Below are 18,562 nucleotides of genomic sequence, written 5' to 3'. Positions count from 1 at the left end.
CTTTATATAACCTTACTAGCCGGTGTACAGACTTAAACAAACCAGTCAAATCGCCCTCACTACAAACCTCGCTAATCAGCTTACCTGGCTGTAGCTTCAAGATATAACTAGATTACCAAATATAAAAAATATTTCTATATAAACTGCAATTTAATTTAGAATATATCAGGAGATATATATCTGTCACATATTGATGATTCAAAAGCAGCCGAGAAAAGGGAGGCCCGTAAGTTTGTATATATATACAGAGAGGTTTTAGACCAAGTACATGTAGTATTAATATTAATCTACAAGGGTAGACGTTGACACGCTTCTTTTTATAACTAAATAATCAATTCTTATTAGTTTTCATTAATTATTGTGGTGGAAGATAGGATCGCCCTATGGAATGGGCTAGCATGAGATGCAGCAGGGTTGTATATCGAACCGTTATTTGCTTGCAAACAGGCAGGGTGCGTATAGAACCCTAATAATAAAAGACTTCCCAAAATAATTCAATTCACTAAAAGACTGTCGCTATTCTCGCTCCGCTTTGCATGTCGCATGTAAATAATCAAAAGCCAAACATAAGAAATAAAGGTAATCGGAACCCGGGAAAACCACCCCTCCGGAGTCCGATGGTTCTTAGTTGTGGCTTAAGCCAGCAAGCCAGCCAAGAGCGGTAGCAAGTTCGAGATAATTTTATATAGAACTGGAAAAAATTTAGTTTATTATATACAGAGTAAAAAGACAACATATTATTGTTATATAAAATTTATCGTGGAGCTTCGCTCCACCATTACGGTTATTTATATGGGTTCCGGCAGCTGGAAACTAAAATAATAATGCCCTGACTAGCTAATCAAACGCTATCAAACTCTAAAAACGTAGATAATTTCCTTTTCCCACTAGGGCTGAGGGGTTTTATGGGTATCTGAAGACTCTAAGCCAATTATTTTATCCGCCATCTATTTTAGGTTAGGTGTCATTCTATTTTTTGTCGTTTTTCCAAGGTTCCGGGCCAATGAGAAACGAGGCGCTTTCAGTATTTTGAAAATGGATTTTTTTTTTTTTGGCTTTGCCTTTGCTGTTACCATATAATGCCCGTAAACAAAAAAAGCCTTCTTCTTCATATATATATATATTTAAATATTTAGTATCCGTACTTTGTATTTATTAGTTTCAAATTAATCCCCTGCAAATCATTACCTACTATTTGCTGACAGCTGTGGTGGTTCCAGTCTAGTTCCAAATGCGGCGGAATCATCATGTGATTACTGTCCATCCGGGCATCTCCGAGAGGAATCCATTTTTTCCCACTTCTCTGTTTGCAGCCCTATCCTCAATGAAACGAACAGACATCACCTAGTCGGGTTAGCCCTAGATCGCGGTCCACTTCCTCCGGTCATGTCAACCTCACGAGGTCATGCAACCATGGAACAATGAATAATAATAATATGATACATCATTGCTGGAAAGACATGCAGTGGGCGGCCTTGAAGTCGACCACGCGACCAGTCAGACCGCCACGATCTTCTAATAATGCGCCAAGGGAACGAAACGTGTCGCCAAAGCTGTGGTCAATACTAGGATACGCCCCCACGTCCCTTTTCGGCAAAGCGGTACTTTTGAATAGATTGTACTAGTACTAACGTATTCGGTGCCATCCGATCAGGCGGCTTCAGGCCACCACCAGCTGCTTCCGGGCAGCTTTCCAGGTCATTACTCAGGGACGACCCATAACCTCATTTAATTTAATATACTACTATTAGTTACTTAAATGGCAGTTCCGCAGTACACAAAGCTCCAGAACTCGTACGACTCTTCCTACTTTTCTTCCTGCGTTTCTACCTAAGAATCTACTGCTGCCTCGAATCAGAGCTCTCGTATAATTTTAGCAAGCCCCTTAAGATCGTTCTAGATAAAAAAGATACGAGCAACTATACTAAGAGCTCCTTTACAAATAACACATTGCGACAATAATAATAGTAGCTGCATGCAGCCGAACCCTCGTAACTTATTAGAGCTAGATTAGCGGCCAAGCCATACTAATAACCAAGTTATTGCTCAAGGTTACAATCAAGCTGAAATCGAATACGTACCATTCTAACCTCAAAGAGGAAGCTCATCAGCGGTCAATATTTTATTAGACAAGTCTTGGAACTTGTTTGCTAGTTAGTAATAGGTCAGATGAGCCGCCTAGAAGGCCCCACAATAATGCTGGAAGTCAAAATGTACCGAATAACCACGTAATGGAGCATTGTCGGGCAAATTGCGCAACATTCCAGCTAGCTCCGAGATGTCTCAGACCCCCCTCTTGGCTGTATCGCTTTCTCGATAATTGGGGCGTATTCGCCGATAAATACAGCCATCGTATATTCGTCCGGACCGTTCTGGGGATATCATGGTAGCGAAATGTGACGGGAGCTAGTGTTGATCGGCAGCCTTGGGTGTTGATATCCTCTTGGGCAGGTTTCATTGTATTTCAATGTTCAGATGTTACGTTGCCGGGTATCTACTCTGGTTGGTTGAATCAAGTCCAGCAGCATGTCGCGAGTGACACAGTATATAAGGGAACCCACAATATCCGTAATTAAACATATAATAAGGGATTGACGCGCGCATCAATCGCTTATAGTAAACGACGTGCGAGGCTGGCTCTCGATACCGTCTCGGCATAGATGTAGCTGAGGGTTATGGCCCGGATTGTCCCACGTTTCATTGGTAGATCGTTTTATATGGACCAGGGGCAGACCGTAGAAAAACAGCTTTCTCCCGTCTGCGTAGGTGTCGGTTCCTGTTCCTACGCTCATTGCCTCGCGCTCTTTGCCCTGCAATGATGCAATTGTTATTTTCTCCGGCTGAGGAATACTACCTACCGCATTAATAATAATTTTCGTTTCTTGTCTTTCGTGACCCGCGACGATTTCTATTCTTTTTGTTTCTTTTACTTTTTTTCTTTCTATCCGCAAAATGCCCAACTCGTTCGCTTTGGCTCTTCGACGTCGGATAGTCCGTCTTCGCCTCAAATCACGCCAAAGTCTCATAGCAGCTACCGTTACTATATTTATTCTATTCCAGATTTTCAGTTTTCAACAGGGCTCTGTTGCTTGGACACCATGGAGCCATAAGTCTATCCTCAAACCAGGCGATTTCCTAGAATACCCCACCTACGACAGAGTGCCAGATCCCACCCAAGATATCATTCCAGACGAAAATATATTGGGAATTACCCATGATCAAAGGTATAATCATCTGCCAGTCACGCCAGGCTGGTTGAAGTTCGTGGGGCTGACTTGGCGCTTATAGAAACGAAGACTTTTATCTCGGGGGGACATTATCATTGACCTCACAAAGCGGCACTCCAAAAACGCACCCATCTCCTTTTATCTACGACCCTTACCCTGAATATAATAGCAGAAAATGGCGCGAGAAATGGCAAGGCGAATTCAAGCCGTGTCTTGGACCCCGAGGCCGAATTTTAGACAAAACCCGTGCAGAGGATATGGTTCAGGTTTATAAGGGAAAGCAAAAAGGCACGTCGCCGTTCTCACTAAACCGCCATCATTTCTTTCTTCTTCTTTTTTCTTTCCTTCTGACTATTTATAGGATTTCCGAAACCTTCGTTTGGATCCTACGAAGCACTAGGTTTAGACGGAAATGTTTGCACAGATCGATATGGCCGCTTCGGAGCATATGGGCATGATGAACAGACGAGCAGCGTTGTCCCCGGGTTCAGTAGACCTATCGCGACCCTCTGGGATGAGGTTAATTGGGGAAACCTCCAGAGAATGTGTTTCGAACAAAATTCGAATCGATACCAAACGGAATCAACAGAACAGAAGAAATTGCCGTTAGCACCTCCAGCGTCACAACAGCCGCGAACTGACCGATCACCACCAAGCGACCCAAAATCCCCGCAGCACCATTCACGCTCCGCGGTGATCATACGAGGATGGCACGATATGACCTGGACACAAAATGATTTCAACTATCTTCGATCGTTAATCATGGAACTGTCCCTTCATTCAGGTGCAGAATATGAGGTTTTCCTCTTGGTACACGTTTTGGACGATTCAATTTCTATTTCTTCAGATGAAGATATTCAACGCCTGAAAGAGTCGAACATTCCAGAAGAATTTTGGGGTCTTACAGTGTTTTTCAACAATGAAATGTTGAATAACTGGTATCCCAAGATAGTCGAGCACAAGTAGAGTTATCCCTCCACTCACCCGGTGCAGCATGATTCTAACCACGCAACTGAACTATAGGGCAATTTTCCAGCACTTTCAACCAGTCCAAATATTTTCTCAGATATTTTCTGATTTTGATTATTATTGGCAATTCGAAATGGACTCTAGGAATTTCGGTCATATGTATCATTTTCTCGGTAAAGCAGTCGAATTCGCCAAAGAACAGCCACGGAAATACCTCTGGGAGCGCAACGCATACTTCTATGTCCCCGGTGTTCATGGATCATGGTCTGATTTCTCAAATATGGTTGCATCAAAAATGCTAGGAAAGGACAGTGTATGGGGCCCTGTTCCAGCAGAAGGAATGCAACCGATCGGGCCGGCCGGGCCAGCGCCACCAGTTCCTAATCCGCAAGATGATAATTTTGAATGGGGAGTTGGCGAAGAACCTGAGCTGATCACCTTCCTACCGATATTCGATCCGCAAAACTCAGGATGGGGATTCGGAGACATAATCTATGGCTTCCCCCAAGAAGCCGAGACCCCACGACGAACATCTGTGATCACCATGTCCCGTCTCTCCAGAAATCTCCTCAACTTGATGCATGATCCGTTAATAGTCGCGGGACAGGCCGTGGTTTCGGAGATGTCCCCCGCGACATCGGCACTTCAACATGGCCTCAAAGCCGTTCATGTGCCACATCCCGTTTTTATCGATGGCCAGTGGACTCCGAAAGAGCTTGACAAAATTTACAACCGTGGCCCCCCAGAAAAAATCAGTGGTACTCAGGGCAGTATCTGGGAATATAATATGATAAATCGTATCATGTATCGCATTTCGTTTATGTATTCCTCTCAACTATCGGAAGACCTCTTTCGACGATGGCTGGGGTATAAGCCAAGTCTGAGTCAATACACAGATGGCTCTCGTGTACGTTCTCCATGAAACTATTGTTAACTTGCAGTCTGTCACTAACGTTATTATTTTACTCATAACAGCATGAAGATGCCGAAGGCCTGTTGTGGTATGATGGGGGTGTTTTGGTGAGTTTCATTTATTTTCCCCAGGTTTTTTTTTCAGGTTTCAATAGCTAACCATCAGTTGTATTTCTACAGAAAGAGGATATTTATGGACGACTCTGCTTCCCCCCAATATTTGTGCACCCAGTTAAAAATACGGACGAGGAGCTTACCTCGTCAAGGCCAGTCCATGGATTCAGTGATTAAGCGACTGTTCAATTGGCCATCATACATACCGGCAGTCTCGACGATTCAATGTTCAATTGAACTGAAGCAGTAGCGACTTGATTTGATTTTGAATTCCTTCCCTGTCGCCATGGAACTTATATCTACATTTATTGCTACGGCTCTCTCACCCATCAGCGCTCCAATGTGACAGGACATATAGGCGGTGGAAGTCGACCTGGATCGGAACAGCATAATCCCCAAGTGAAGCCGATTTTCGGCGGTTATTCATTCGGTACATTATCAACCCAGGAAGACACATGTATAAGATTGTTATCTATCACATTTTGACTTTCATTAGGCGGGAGTTTATAGAGTGTATTATATCATATATCATATCATCACTATTGGTATTGCTGAATAGTTTTTATTGACCGTACCTTGTGACAATTGTCAATCTCATTAACAAAAACTAAACTAAACGAACCTATTGACGGGAACATCAAACATAAGGATGAAAAAGATGAAAGTTTTTATTCTACGTGGCCTTTGCCCTTGTATTTCCAAGCTGCGTTAAGGGAGTCTCCTGAAAATGTATCAAATTTAGATTTCAAATATTGCTCAACAAACAGTAAATTTTAGTAGGCAAGTCGATAGTGTCAACTGATAATCATGTCCAAAGCACCTGTACAACTCTTGTATATCTTCTATATAATCCAGTTTATTTCCACACAACCATAGTGGAGAACAGAGCTACGGGCTTCCCGTCAGCCGCTATTAAAAATCCACGCGTCCTACAGGACTGAACAGCTTAGCGGTCAGATAATACCAAACTAGTCCTAGCTAGTGTTTACACCCTGGGCTCTGACTTTTACGCGAACCTCCGTAGAAAAGGCTTGTCTCAATCTAGATCCTCCCGCTGAGGTGGCTGACTGCCTACCTTGCTAGACCTAACCCGGATATCCCTTCGTAGAGATAATTATGTAGTAATTTGTATATAGCCTTATTGATTCTATAAGCTAAATAAGATTACAATAGGAAGAGGTTGAGAGAGAAGAGAATGATTAATTTAATGAAGTCTTATAATCGTATATCATCTACATACATTGTGATATAGCATTAATAAATATTTTTTTAAAAATTTTTCGAAGATTTTTCCGTAAAAGTAAGCAAAATTGATAAATTTAGTACTAAGAGAATCTTTTTAATAATATTTTAACAAGTTAGTTAGAAGAGAAAACTGAAAATTATAAGTATTTTCTGTACTCTCTAGATCCTGACTCCTCTGTACTTTGGTGTTAGTCCGGTCAAGGCTTATCTACTTACTGTTTTAGGAAGTAGCAGAAAAAAGGACCGCTTCTCTTATCTTAGCACAGACCAGTTGACGGTTTTGGTTTAGGGTAGTGTATTGTTCTCAGAGATATACTCCTATTGACTGTTAATCCCCCGCTTCACACCTGCTGGAGCACTTCAAACTTTAATATACCTAAACAGGCATGTCTTTTAATTTGAGAAATCGATTCCAGGCTTACATCGAACCATGGCAGCCTATGGTGTACGGTCTGTGGTGTAAGCTTGCAACTAATAATGCATGGTACTTTTCAAGGAAGCGACATCGCTAACTCTGCTGCTCGTTTCAAAAGACTTTATCCAAAGCCTTTCCATTTCCTGGCAGGGGGCTCGTAGTCGCGGTTTCGCAACATGGTATTCAACACTTGGTCTGTCTACCTAGTTATCTATCTGAACAAGTGTTTTTGATTCATTGATAATAATTAATTGGGCACCGGCCAACATTTTGCTGCATATGAGGCAGCAGCTACACCTGTACCGCGTTTAGTAGAAGCAGCGAATGGAGTGGTCCTGGAAGTTGGGCCAGGTTCCGGAAATCAGTTTTCGCGATTCGACAAAACAGTGATTTCTCGTATATATGGAATTGAGCCTAATGAGAATTTAATCAACTTCGCAACGAGAAGATTAAACTGCACCATCTCAGTGACATCTATGTTCCGATAAACGCTGCTCTCGAGGACAAGAACATCCTAGAAGAGTGGAATATTGGTGATGAGAGTATCGACTCTGTTGTATGCATGCAAGCATTATGCTCAGTCTCAGATCCAACCGCGGCCGCGAAGCAGATATATCGCTTGTTGAAGCCGGGCGGCCAGCTCTTATTTTGGGAGCATACAGCTAGTCAAGATTGGGTGACAAGACAGGTGCAAGGTTGGAAAAGCAACTTTAGTAATAATAATGATGATGATAAACTGACACCTTCAACAGGAATTTGGAATTTGTTTTGGAAGCCATTGATCGGCAATTGTCATCTTCGTCGGAATATTGAACAAGCCGTAATGGAAGGGGGAGACTGGAAGATTATAGAGCTTGGCCATGATAATATTGAGCCGTGGCAAATGATGCCGAGAGTTTGGGGACATTTCGTCAAGGGTTAAACCCTTGGATTGCATGAGAAATACACTGGCTGTATTGAAAATGATGCAAATGTAGCTAGAAATAGTTTGTATTTGGGGATAATTTCCTGGTATGATGTGTGGGTTTTTTATTAGGTGTACCATGAGACTAATATAGCCCAATAATCCTTTCCATTCCATATATTAAGATGCTCTTTCATTGTCAAAACGCTCATATAATGGCTTTGCGTCCCTGCATTGCCCGCTATCCGAAGCCCCATCGACAAAACGGTTCGACCCGTTCCACACTCGTTGGCTTTCGACCTGATCGTCAGCCCGACAGTGTAATGCCTGAATATGAAATTTTCTGTTAGCCGTGTTCAGAAATCACCATTCTTAGTATTGGAATATCGTGTCTCACTTCACGCAAGTAATATAGGCAGTCTGGCCAATGCTGGTCCTCATTGAAATCAAACGCAACCTTCTCTCCTTCGTATGCTTTCTGAAATGCCTTCCGGAAGGAGACAAGGCAGTGTAGTTGGTGAAACCTGTGATATTATATGGCTAAAATACAGCTCTTCACTATGATTTGGGGTAGGTAGACTAACATGCCGATTGCACTAATTCGAGTTACATTGCCCTCGTCATCTCTTGACAGAGCTATTACTCTAGCTTTTTGAACGGCCAGGCTTTCCTAGAGAAAATCATACTTGTGATCAAGGCTCATATATTTTTCGTTGCTGCCATATGTTTTTTGTATTAAATGGCTATCATCATTATTATTATGGCTCTGCAAAAACATAGTCTTCGTAAGAAATCCTACTAATAGTAGAAACTAGACAGCCAGTAGGACAAGATTGATGATGGAGATTTGGTAAAGACGGGAACTATATTTCCGCCCTTGATCACGGTAGTCGGACTTTTGCTGAAAGTACTCATGTTCATGAGATAAATCATCTGTAGTGTCTTCTGGTAGACGATCGTAGACTGTCCTGTTGTTTGCCGTCTTGACTTTTTTTTTTAGCAGGCTACGGAGGACGACACGCATAAAGTAACAACAAAATACAGGAATGGCAGACGCATCGCATTAGGAAGAAGGGGGGAAAGGCCCATGCGTAAAGTAATAAGTGTTTATCAGTTATCAATCTTCTTCGTAAATTATTGGACTAGGTATGCATTATTGTTAAACCAAAAACAAAGAAAATAAACTATTAAAACAGTTAATATCACAACTAGTTATTTCCACAACCAAATACAGTCTAAAAAAGCTAGAAACACAGAATTATACTAACATGTAATCAATATAAATTCAAATATACACAAGCATATTTACTAGAACTCTATTTATATTATATATCAATATAACTAATCACACTAAAAGCAATCTTAAAAAACCATTTAAATATAAAATAAAAAAAATCTAGAAAACATAAACCTATACCAAGAGCCACAATTCTCTAGCTTAAAAATATTATACAGACCAACAGCTAAAATAAACACTGACACTATAATTCATTAATATTTTTACTGCCAAAGAAAAGCTTTTAAGATTAATAAATCCAATCTCGGCTTTCTAGTTTTGGGTTCCATAATAAATCCTACTTTATCAGGTCCTATTTGAGCTTAGAAAGCCTTTATCGTGATTTCAAAAGTAGCCCATTGGTTAGGGGTCCTCGGAATACAAAATATAAAGTAATATTTTCATTGCAGGGTACACATTAGAGTCATCAGTTAAGAATTTAAAATGATGATGAGAAAACATGAGGTAGAACATGCTTTAAAGCATTTGCCGTCACTATGGTGACTCAAAAAACAAGGGTGATGATACACTTAGACGTTAAGGAAATGACATAAACGGAAAATGCTTTAAATCATTCATGCTTTACCGATGATGATGATAATGACGATGATGGTGTAAGAAGAAAAATACTATAAAGTGTGACGACGAGTCGATTCCTATCCTCTAAGAGTACTCTGCAACGAGAAAACCAAACATAAGAAGGGAAAGAGGAAGAGAAAGAACCTCCTCTGCTAGTTATATAAGAAATATTCCTTTGTATGCGTCAGTCTATTCCCTTTATAGTTCTGTATGAGGTTATTCCCATCTTAGTACCACTCTCGGTTTTTTTTCTTTGGTAGTGTCTTAGGCCGCCACTGCTGGTTCTCGAGGCCTGGGTCAGGACCGTTACACTACTCTTTCTTCTAGGCCATGCTTGCCCTCAAGCATGCTGTTATCTTCTCTGTCTGGTATGAATCTGTCCTCCTTCGCTGTTTTTAATTATTTCTGGAGGTGTTTTGGTGGTCCTGGCTTCTCTGGGTAGTAGTTATGGTACTTCTTTAATATGATAGGAGCGTTCTTGAAATTTCTAGCTGGGTATTACTCTATATTGATGTTATGATCTAACTATTTTATCCAGTAATAAAGCTTTTTCCAACATATTTGGGTGTCTAATACTTTTTCAACCACCCACTTATCCTGTCTATTCACCTTGATAGGCTCTGCTGGCTTTTCTAGCTGTTTTGGTAATGGTTTTGTGGTTGCTACTTGTCTTAGTTTTTCTGGTGAGAATATAGGATACACGTTGATCCTGTTTGGTAATTCCAGTTTGAAAGAGTTGCTAATTTGCTTTTTGATTCGGTATGGACTATTTGTTTAGATGTCTAGCTTTCTATTAGGCTGCCCTGTTTCCCAGTGCTTCGTGGTAATCATGATATGATTACCTACATCGAAGTTGAGTGGTTGGCGTTTCCTGTTGGCTATTAACTGCTGTCGCTCTTGACTTTTCTGGAGGTTTGTTCTTATTATTTTCTAGGTGTTATGCATTTGACCTAGCTATGACTTAGCATCTTTTTTATTTAGGGTTAGTTTCTTTAGTGGTTCAGGTGACTTCTAATTGAATGAGGTGTGTGGCTAGTATCTTCTCTCAACTATGAATGGCAATAGTCTAATTAACTCTTAAGATAGGGTTGCTGCTGTGTAATCTATTATTGGTAATTAGTCTGACCAGTTGTTCTATATATGGTTTATAAATGCTCTTAGCTTCTGTAATAAGTACTGATTAGTGATCTCTGTCTGTTTATTAATCTGAGGGTAGTGGGCAGTTAATAGCTTCAGCTTAATTCCAAGGCAGTGGCACACCTCCAACCAGAATTCTGATATGAATTGACTACCCTTGTCTGATATAATAAAGTTAGGGGGTTCTGTCCAGCGGAATATATTCTCTAACCATAACTGGGCTATTTCTTTAACTGTGGTCTTTTTCTGACAAGGTATTGACACTGGTGCTTTGCTAAGTCGGTCCACAATTATGAATATTGTGTTGTATCCTTTACAGTCTTGTGGATAAGTTATGAAATCTATTGAGATATATTGCTAAGGTTGATCTAGGATAGATAATAGGTTCAGTAGTTTAGGAGACAGGTCTCTTTAAGTATTTGTCCACTTGTATATTATATAGTTGTCTAGATAATAGTTCATATTCTTACTCTATAATTCCTAATAATAGCATTCTTTAACTAAGCTTTGAGTCTTTGTCCTTCTAGGATGGGTAATAGATGGTTGATGATGGATCTTATTTAATAAATATATATATAGGTCTCTTTTCTTAGGAATGTATAAGCAGCCTTTGAATAGTACTGTTTTATTGATAATTTGCCAGTCCTTTCCTGAGTATTTTACTTGTTTCTTTACTTTAACTGTGGTAGTATATTACTTATTAGCTATTATAGTATAAGACACCAGATCGATCCTAATTATAATTATATAGACTTCTGCTTTTAGGTTATTAGTCTATGGATATTTTCTATAGTTTAGCTTCTTAATAATTCTACTATCTAAAACTTTTTCTAGGAGTAGAATTTTTTTTTAATAGTCTAGATTGCCTACTTTATTACTATATTATTGGGTTAAAGTGTCTGCAAGTATATTGGTCTTGCCTAATTGATATTTTAGAGTAAAGTAAAACTTATATAAGAATTTATACTATTTTATCTGTTGGGTGTTTAATGACTTTGTGGATATAAAGTATTTAAGAGCTTGGTAATTAGATAAGATCTTAAATTGCTTCTTTTTTTGGAGTCTTATTAACTTAGGTCTCTATTTTTTTAGGATCTTGATAATTGTAAGTATCTTTTTATTATGAATGTTATAGTTCTTCTTAGCTAGTATTATTATTGCTAAGTAGAATGCTACTAGATGCTATTTATTATTTTTGTAATACTGTGATAAGACTGTTGTGATTATTTTATTAGAGGTATCTGTTTTTACCTGTGTTGATTGCTCTGGTTAGTAGTGGTATAACACTGGAGCCTTGATTAATAATTTCTTTAGCTTCTCAAATGCTAGTTTGTAGTCGTTGTCTTAGATAAAGGGGATATCTATCTAAGTTAGGTGGTTTAGGGGTTTGGTTATCTGATTATATTTCTGTATAAACTTCTGGTAGAAGTTGTAGAACTTTAGAAATAATTGCACTCTTTGTATAGTTTCTAGGGCTATTTATTTTAGGATAGTATTGATCTTAGTTAGGTCAATCTTGATTTTTTTTGGCGTGATAATGAATTTTAGATACTATATGGTTTTGATATGGAATTCGCATTTATAGATTGCAGCCTATAGCTTAGCTGCTCTTAGTCTTTCTAGTATGAATTTTATATATGCCTGATGCTTAAGCTTATTTTCACTGTAAATCAGTAGGTTGTTGATGAACGTTATTAGAAACTTATTAAGATAGTCTATAAAGATGTCATTTACTAGTTGCTGAAAAGTTGCTGGTCTATTTGTTAATCTAAAAGGCATCACTTTATACTTATATGTTCTATATTAATATCAGAAGGTTGTCAAGTCTTCTGACTCTAAACTCATTCTAATGCGATGGAAACCTTGCTGTATGTCCAATTTAGTGAATATTTTTGCCTTGCTTAGCCGCTCAAAGATTTCTTCAATTAGTGGTAGTGGATATCGGTCTTTCTTGGTCAGAGTGTTCAGCTTCTGGTAATCCACGCAGAATCGAAGTCCTCTATCTGGCTTGGATGCCATGAGAATTGGTGATGTGAAGGGTATGTTGCTAGGCATAATAAAACCTTTATTTAGATTGTCTAGGATATATTCTTGTGCAGCCTCAAGCTCTTTTAGGTTCATTCAGTATAAGAGGCTGTAACCTAGCTCTTGCTTATTAATTAGCTCAATCTGATGATTATAGCCTTTATGATCTGGAAGCTTATCTAATTCCTGTTTAAAGAATATATTTATGTATTCCTGATACCTCTTAGATAGTTTCTGCCTAATCTCAGCAAGCTTCTTAATTCCTAGATAGTCTTCCTGTTTATCCTGTATAATCTTTTTGATTTCATAGAAGCTTGTTATGAAGATAGTTATATTCTTATCCTTCAAGTACTTTACAAATCCTATAACCCTAATAAGTGCTATTTGCATCTTAGGCTTCAGTTTTACAGGTTTAGCTTGTTTCTAGTGGTATACTAGATTTACCTTTTCTTTGAAGAGATTATTACGCGTGCTACTCAATTATTGGTTCATCTTTACTAATGTTACAAGCTGTTTCTTTCGGTGGCTGGTCCAACGTAATCTAAAGATAGTATCCATAGATGTAGTCTTATATAGTGTTTTACCAGTAGTCTCCTATCTGATTTCTTTATTAAAGAGACTATCTTGTTGATTGGTATTCTTCTGATACTCTGTGGAAACTTTCTTCGGTTAGAAGAGGATTGTTTTGGGGATAAAGAGGTCTTACTTAGATAACAGTTTATTTTTTAAAGAAACCTCTTCTAGCTAGAGTAACTGATAATGGCGATAGTCTATTAAGATACTGTGCTTTGTCATCTATATTTGTCTAAAGATAACATTATGTTTCTCTAGCTCTAATATTAGAAAAGAAAGATACTGCTGTATTCGTCTTTGTATCTTCAAAGTTAGATATATTAGATGTGTAATTAGTGCGGCTGTCTTGCTGTTATACCTTTTCATTGTATAGGGTTGTTCTAAGGAGATTACGTGAGTTTAGAAATGGCGTGCGAGCTTCTTGGTAAGAAAAATATTAAGAAAAGTGTAACTATTTGCTCTAGTATCTATTAATGCTTTAATAACAATAGAAAGTCTATTCTTAGCTAATTGAATAGATAAGACTAGACTATCCTGCTCTCTTTCTAATAATTGAGAAAAGTCTAAAGATGATAAATCAACATTTGCAATGCCTAGAGAGGAGTTTTTCCCTAGGTATGATTGTTTTTTAACTGACTCTTTGGTGGGCTAACTTCCTTAAGATTCTTTAGCTCTGGTATTTTCTTCTTTAGAGGGCAATTAAATGCTCTGTACTCTGACAACTTGTAGTTAAAGCACTTATTCTCCTTTATTAGCTTCTTTTATTTTAATTATGGTAGGCCTTCTGATCTATTTTTTATTTTTGGAGTTACTGGATTTGGGTAGCTCTTGCCAGGTCTAAGATATGTATTGGTCTTACATGGGTGTGCACGCTTCTCACTGGTGTTGATCTGCTCGAGATGATTGGCAGTGGTGCTGCATTTCTTGATGAATTCCTAGTATGAGACGTGTGGGTTGTTACTTTCTTTGATCATTGCGTACTGTAACTCAAAGGATAATTTGTAGAACAGGTCCTTTTTTTACTCACTAGTGGCCAAGCCTGCATCCTGAGCAAGCAGTATGAATTATGAGAGAAAAGGCTGGAACTTGGTGTCTTTTATTATGAGGCGTCGCAGTTCTATTTTGGTGTTGATGACCCTATTGGTGTCCTGGTACAGGGTATAAAGATGGTCAAAGATATTGTCTATATTATGATATTGATTAGATGAGTCCTTTCTTATGTGAGTAAGTAGGTGATTTGCTGCTTCTCCTTTGCACATGCTTTTTATATAGGCTATGTATGCCTAGGCAGTAGAATAGTGGTCAGCATTGGCTTCAAGCTTCTCTTTGATATTGATAAGCCACGACTCAAACTTAAGGTCCTTCCTATTTATTAGTATCTATCTATCTGGTAACTTGGTACTTTTAGTATGCTTCCCTTCTGGAGCTAGAATACTTTATCTAGTTTTATTAGCTCTATCCTAAGTAGTGTCGTACTCCTTAATAAGCTTCTTTATAGCAGCTATCTGGTCATAGATGGTCTGTTTAAGGTTAGCGACTTTGACTATCAGGCTCTATTGTTCTTTCTCGTTCTAGATTCTTAGATTTTCTGCTTGCTGTGTACTCTTGTCTTGTTGTTTGTATATCTAGTTGAATAACCTTTGGGGATCAGTGTGGTAAAGTGACAAAAATTCTTATTTGTTCATCTGTATAGGTGATAGATGTTTATCTAGTTTAAGGTTCTCTAGACTAAAGGTTAAACAATATCCTAGTGCTTTGCTCGACTTATTTGTCTCTATTAGGTCTATCTGTGCTTCTTGCACTGGTCTTTGGTGATTTTTATCTATGTTTACTGGTCGTATCATCTTGGTCTTCTAGGTTTAGCGGTGATATAATAAAAGGATTAAGATGTAGCTTGAGTGATAGTTAGATTGCTGATACTGCTGTATAAGCTTTGCAGTCTTGAGTAAAAGATAAAGGAAGTGATGTTTGGTTTTATGTGATAATGAGTTGATTCTTATTCTCTAAGAGTACTCTGCAACGAGAAAATTAAATATGAGAAGGGAAAGAGGAAGAGAAAGAACCTTCTCCGCTAGTTACATGAGAAATATTCCTTTGTGTGTGTCAGTCTATTCCTTTTATGGTTCCGTATGAGGTTATTCCTATCTCAGTACCGCTCTTGGTTTCCTTTCCCTGGTGGTGCCTCAGGCCGCCACTGCTGGTTCCCGAGGCCTGGGTCAGGACCGTCACATAAAGTATTCATGCTTTGCTGACTTATTGAAAATGAATAAGGTAATGTAAAAATAAAACGTGTTTTGTTGATGTAGAAAAATCCTTTACCCAATTAACTATATGGAAGAATTTTCATAAGAGGAGGCTTTCAGAGTTATCATGTGTAAGAGCTACAGTTTTAAAGCAATATCTCGCTTAAGACTTACCTCACTTGAGACTACTACCGCTTAAAAGAGACTCAGCAACACGAGAACACTTTGCCAAGAGCACACTTTCCTAGGAGATCCCTAAAAAGCTGATAAAAAAACCGTCTGTCGAATATCCCGGTGGCTGTGCGTGTGGCTGATGTTACGGGGATGTGGATCTGCGCGTGTCTATATGAGCAGTCCACCAATCCTTCATAATAAGACAATAAGAAAATGTCCAAAAAAATTGTGGCAAGTCAGTAGGATGAGTATTTCCCCTGTCTCTTCCTGAGCACTGAAAACCCTTTCATAAAATCACCTGCTGCCTCTTGGGATATTATTTGGTCGTATTTAAGCTTCCACTTGTACGGAAAAGCGCGACTGTGTTTCCCCAAAGTTTGTCCATTGTCTTTAGCCAATTTCACGTAAATTTATATTTCTAGAGGGTTTGATAAACTAACAATTTCACTTACCTAACATAATTTTCCAGACAGCGGAAACCATTGATGTTGAAGGTTCGATAAATGTGGGGGAGCCCATTAGACCAGAGACAGCCATTTTCGCTGCACGAATGCTGTAACTGATGTCAACGCAGGTACGTCGTGGGATCTCTACAAACTGTCCGACTAGGCCGACATTGGCGAAAGCCTGAGGTATAACTTGAGGTCGGTCATTTAGAGCTCTCGTTAGTAATATAGCACTCATCCGGGGCATTGCGCGTGGAATGGTAATAGTGCGTTGCATGGGCTCCTGGTGATTAAGGCCCAGATGGTTGAGCAGCTCAGCCATGATATCCGTGCCTGAACACCAAAGCATTGGTTTGTCCACATAATTTCCTTTGCATTCTGGCAAGTGCGCTAAGCCCCAAAGAACGCGGATATTTCGCGGCTGCTCTGTAAATACCGGTTGGGATGGAATGCATAGGCTCATTCTCCACCGACTGTCCTTTAAAAAGATGAACGCCCCGGCCTCGGAAGTGCATCGTGAAATCTCCTTAAGCTTATCGAAAAATTTAACATCCTCCGTAGTGATTGTAAAGGATTCCAAGATTGATTCGGATTGGCGTGTGCAGAAATTGTAAGGGCTACCGAAATCACGATTTTTGTTGCCCAGGTCCAGCCATGCTGACCAATTTTGGTCTAGCATATCATCTGCAGTGATTGAATGCCACGTTGGCGGCGTATCATTCGTACCTATTGTTGAACCTGAAATAGTGGAGCCCAAATTGACAAGAACGATATCGTTTTTTCCAAGACTTGTATGCAATCCGAGTTGGTCCTGGATAAGGTCCAATCCAGTAATGGTTCGCTGGTTACTGTTCTGGGCGACCTCGATGTTTTTGACTTCGGTCCGAAACCGGAAATCCACACCACAACTCTTAAGAAAACTATATATGGGTCGGTATAAGAACTCGAATTGATAATAGCCTGTAATATCAAGGCAATCCAGGATTCTCAAACCATGGATCTCAGGAAGATACTGGCAAACAGCACGTCTGAACTCTGCTGCGCTGTGCCATGGCTGAAAACCAAACCTATGAGAAAGTAATATGTCAGTTCAAAAATATAGTTTTGCTGGGTAGTCTAAATACCTACTGGGCTGACCAAACTGCCCAAAAGGCGGATTCAAAGAAGCTATTCGAAAATAAATCTTGAATTTGACTTTTCGCCAAAGATTTCTCCCGTCTGAGCAGAAAGCGTAACAAAGAAATCCGGTTCTTAAAGCTCAAGTTCAATGAATCGATAGGTATATGTTCCATAACGCCATTCTTTTGGACCAGAAAACTGGTGCGATTAACCTCCTTTGCAGAAAGACGGTCCGCCTCGGCCTTCTGGATCTCGTCCAGAATGGATCGTCCCTCCGATTTTGTCGAGGGAATCATAGCAAGAAGCTCTTTCATATGTACGCCGCCGGGAACGGGCAGGCACCCTGCAAATTGGTCGTAACCTTCTGAAGCATTGCCCTTATAATGTGACCCTTGTTCCACAGACTCATGCTTATCCAGAACGTGGATCCTGGGTGGCTGTACCTTGTGGTGCTTGATAAGATAAAGCGCTGTTGCTAAAGATGCAGTTCCACTCCCGAGGATCCAAGCCTCGGTATTTTCGGCAGTGCGCTTGTCTCTAGATTGAGACCCTTCCATAACAGCTGTCACATTAGGGGGAGCAAAGAGACCTAATTGAATGGAGTTTGGGCGAAAGCAACATGAGATTCGGATTCTGGTTATTCTATGGAATTATATGGCAAAGAGAAAAAAAATTCGCACATGACGTGGACTTTGTCCCAATCGGCTCTAGAGAGCATGCTATTTCGAAACTTACTCTCATCGGTTTGGGGGTTTTGAATGATGTCACTGTACGACGAAAACGGTCAAAAATCTCAATTGCCGTAAGTTGACTCAGAACGCAGACCATACTAATTGGTTACAAGAACCGATAAACAACGACAATGACCAATGAATAGTAGCTACCGCGGGTATTGACACCAGACAGAGCCTAGCCACACCGACTACGTAGTCTGCTTGGTTTGTTTGCAAGTGAGTGGTTCTGGACAGGCCCAGCCCATACAACCATGATACTATAGCAATTTTTATACATTATTGATTACGTTTTGAGATACTGGCGTGGATGCGGGGTAGTATAAGCTAACCCTACCTAATGTGGGATGGAGGGAACCTTGCTTGAGATGCTGCTATCCACGCAGTGGCGATGAAAGTGGTACGCTCTCTATCAGCGCACCAATGAAATATTTCCAATAATAACCATGACACCTAAGATTATTCTCTTCCAG

The 18,562-nt window shown here is 39.6% G+C and overlaps 3 protein-coding genes across 3 annotated transcripts; 2 read left to right on the top strand and 1 right to left on the bottom strand.

Annotated features, from left to right (window-relative positions):
• Positions 1 to 2,952: 2,952 nt before the first annotated feature.
• On the top strand, positions 2,953 to 5,399 carry TRUGW13939_05097 (uncharacterized protein; the record flags this gene model as incomplete). Its single annotated transcript, XM_035488262.1, has 6 exons — positions 2,953 to 3,224; positions 3,289 to 3,473; positions 3,589 to 4,189; positions 4,251 to 5,103; positions 5,172 to 5,216; positions 5,289 to 5,399. The coding sequence occupies 6 exons, from the start codon at positions 2,953 to 2,955 to the stop codon at positions 5,397 to 5,399; spliced, it is 2,067 nt and encodes a 688-aa protein (XP_035344155.1).
• A 1,807-nt stretch (positions 5,400 to 7,206) lies between these two features.
• TRUGW13939_05096 (uncharacterized protein) lies at positions 7,207 to 7,804 on the top strand (the record flags this gene model as incomplete). Its single annotated transcript, XM_035488261.1, has 3 exons — positions 7,207 to 7,268; positions 7,351 to 7,577; positions 7,635 to 7,804. 3 exons carry the CDS (start codon positions 7,207 to 7,209, stop codon positions 7,802 to 7,804), a joined length of 459 nt encoding a protein of 152 aa, XP_035344154.1.
• An 8,433-nt stretch (positions 7,805 to 16,237) lies between these two features.
• TRUGW13939_05095 (uncharacterized protein) lies at positions 16,238 to 17,915 on the bottom strand (the record flags this gene model as incomplete). Its single annotated transcript, XM_035488260.1, has 2 exons — positions 16,238 to 17,306; positions 17,368 to 17,915. 2 exons carry the CDS (start codon positions 17,913 to 17,915, stop codon positions 16,238 to 16,240), a joined length of 1,617 nt encoding a protein of 538 aa, XP_035344153.1.
• Between the last annotated feature and the right edge of the window lie 647 nt (positions 17,916 to 18,562).

The sequence above is a fragment of the Talaromyces rugulosus genome, chromosome III, assembly GCF_013368755.1.
Source record: "Talaromyces rugulosus chromosome III, complete sequence".
NCBI classification, from domain to species: Eukaryota; Fungi; Ascomycota; class Eurotiomycetes; order Eurotiales; family Trichocomaceae; genus Talaromyces; species Talaromyces rugulosus.
Note: the sequence above shows the minus strand (reverse complement) of the source record. Positions and strands in the feature narration are given on the sequence as shown.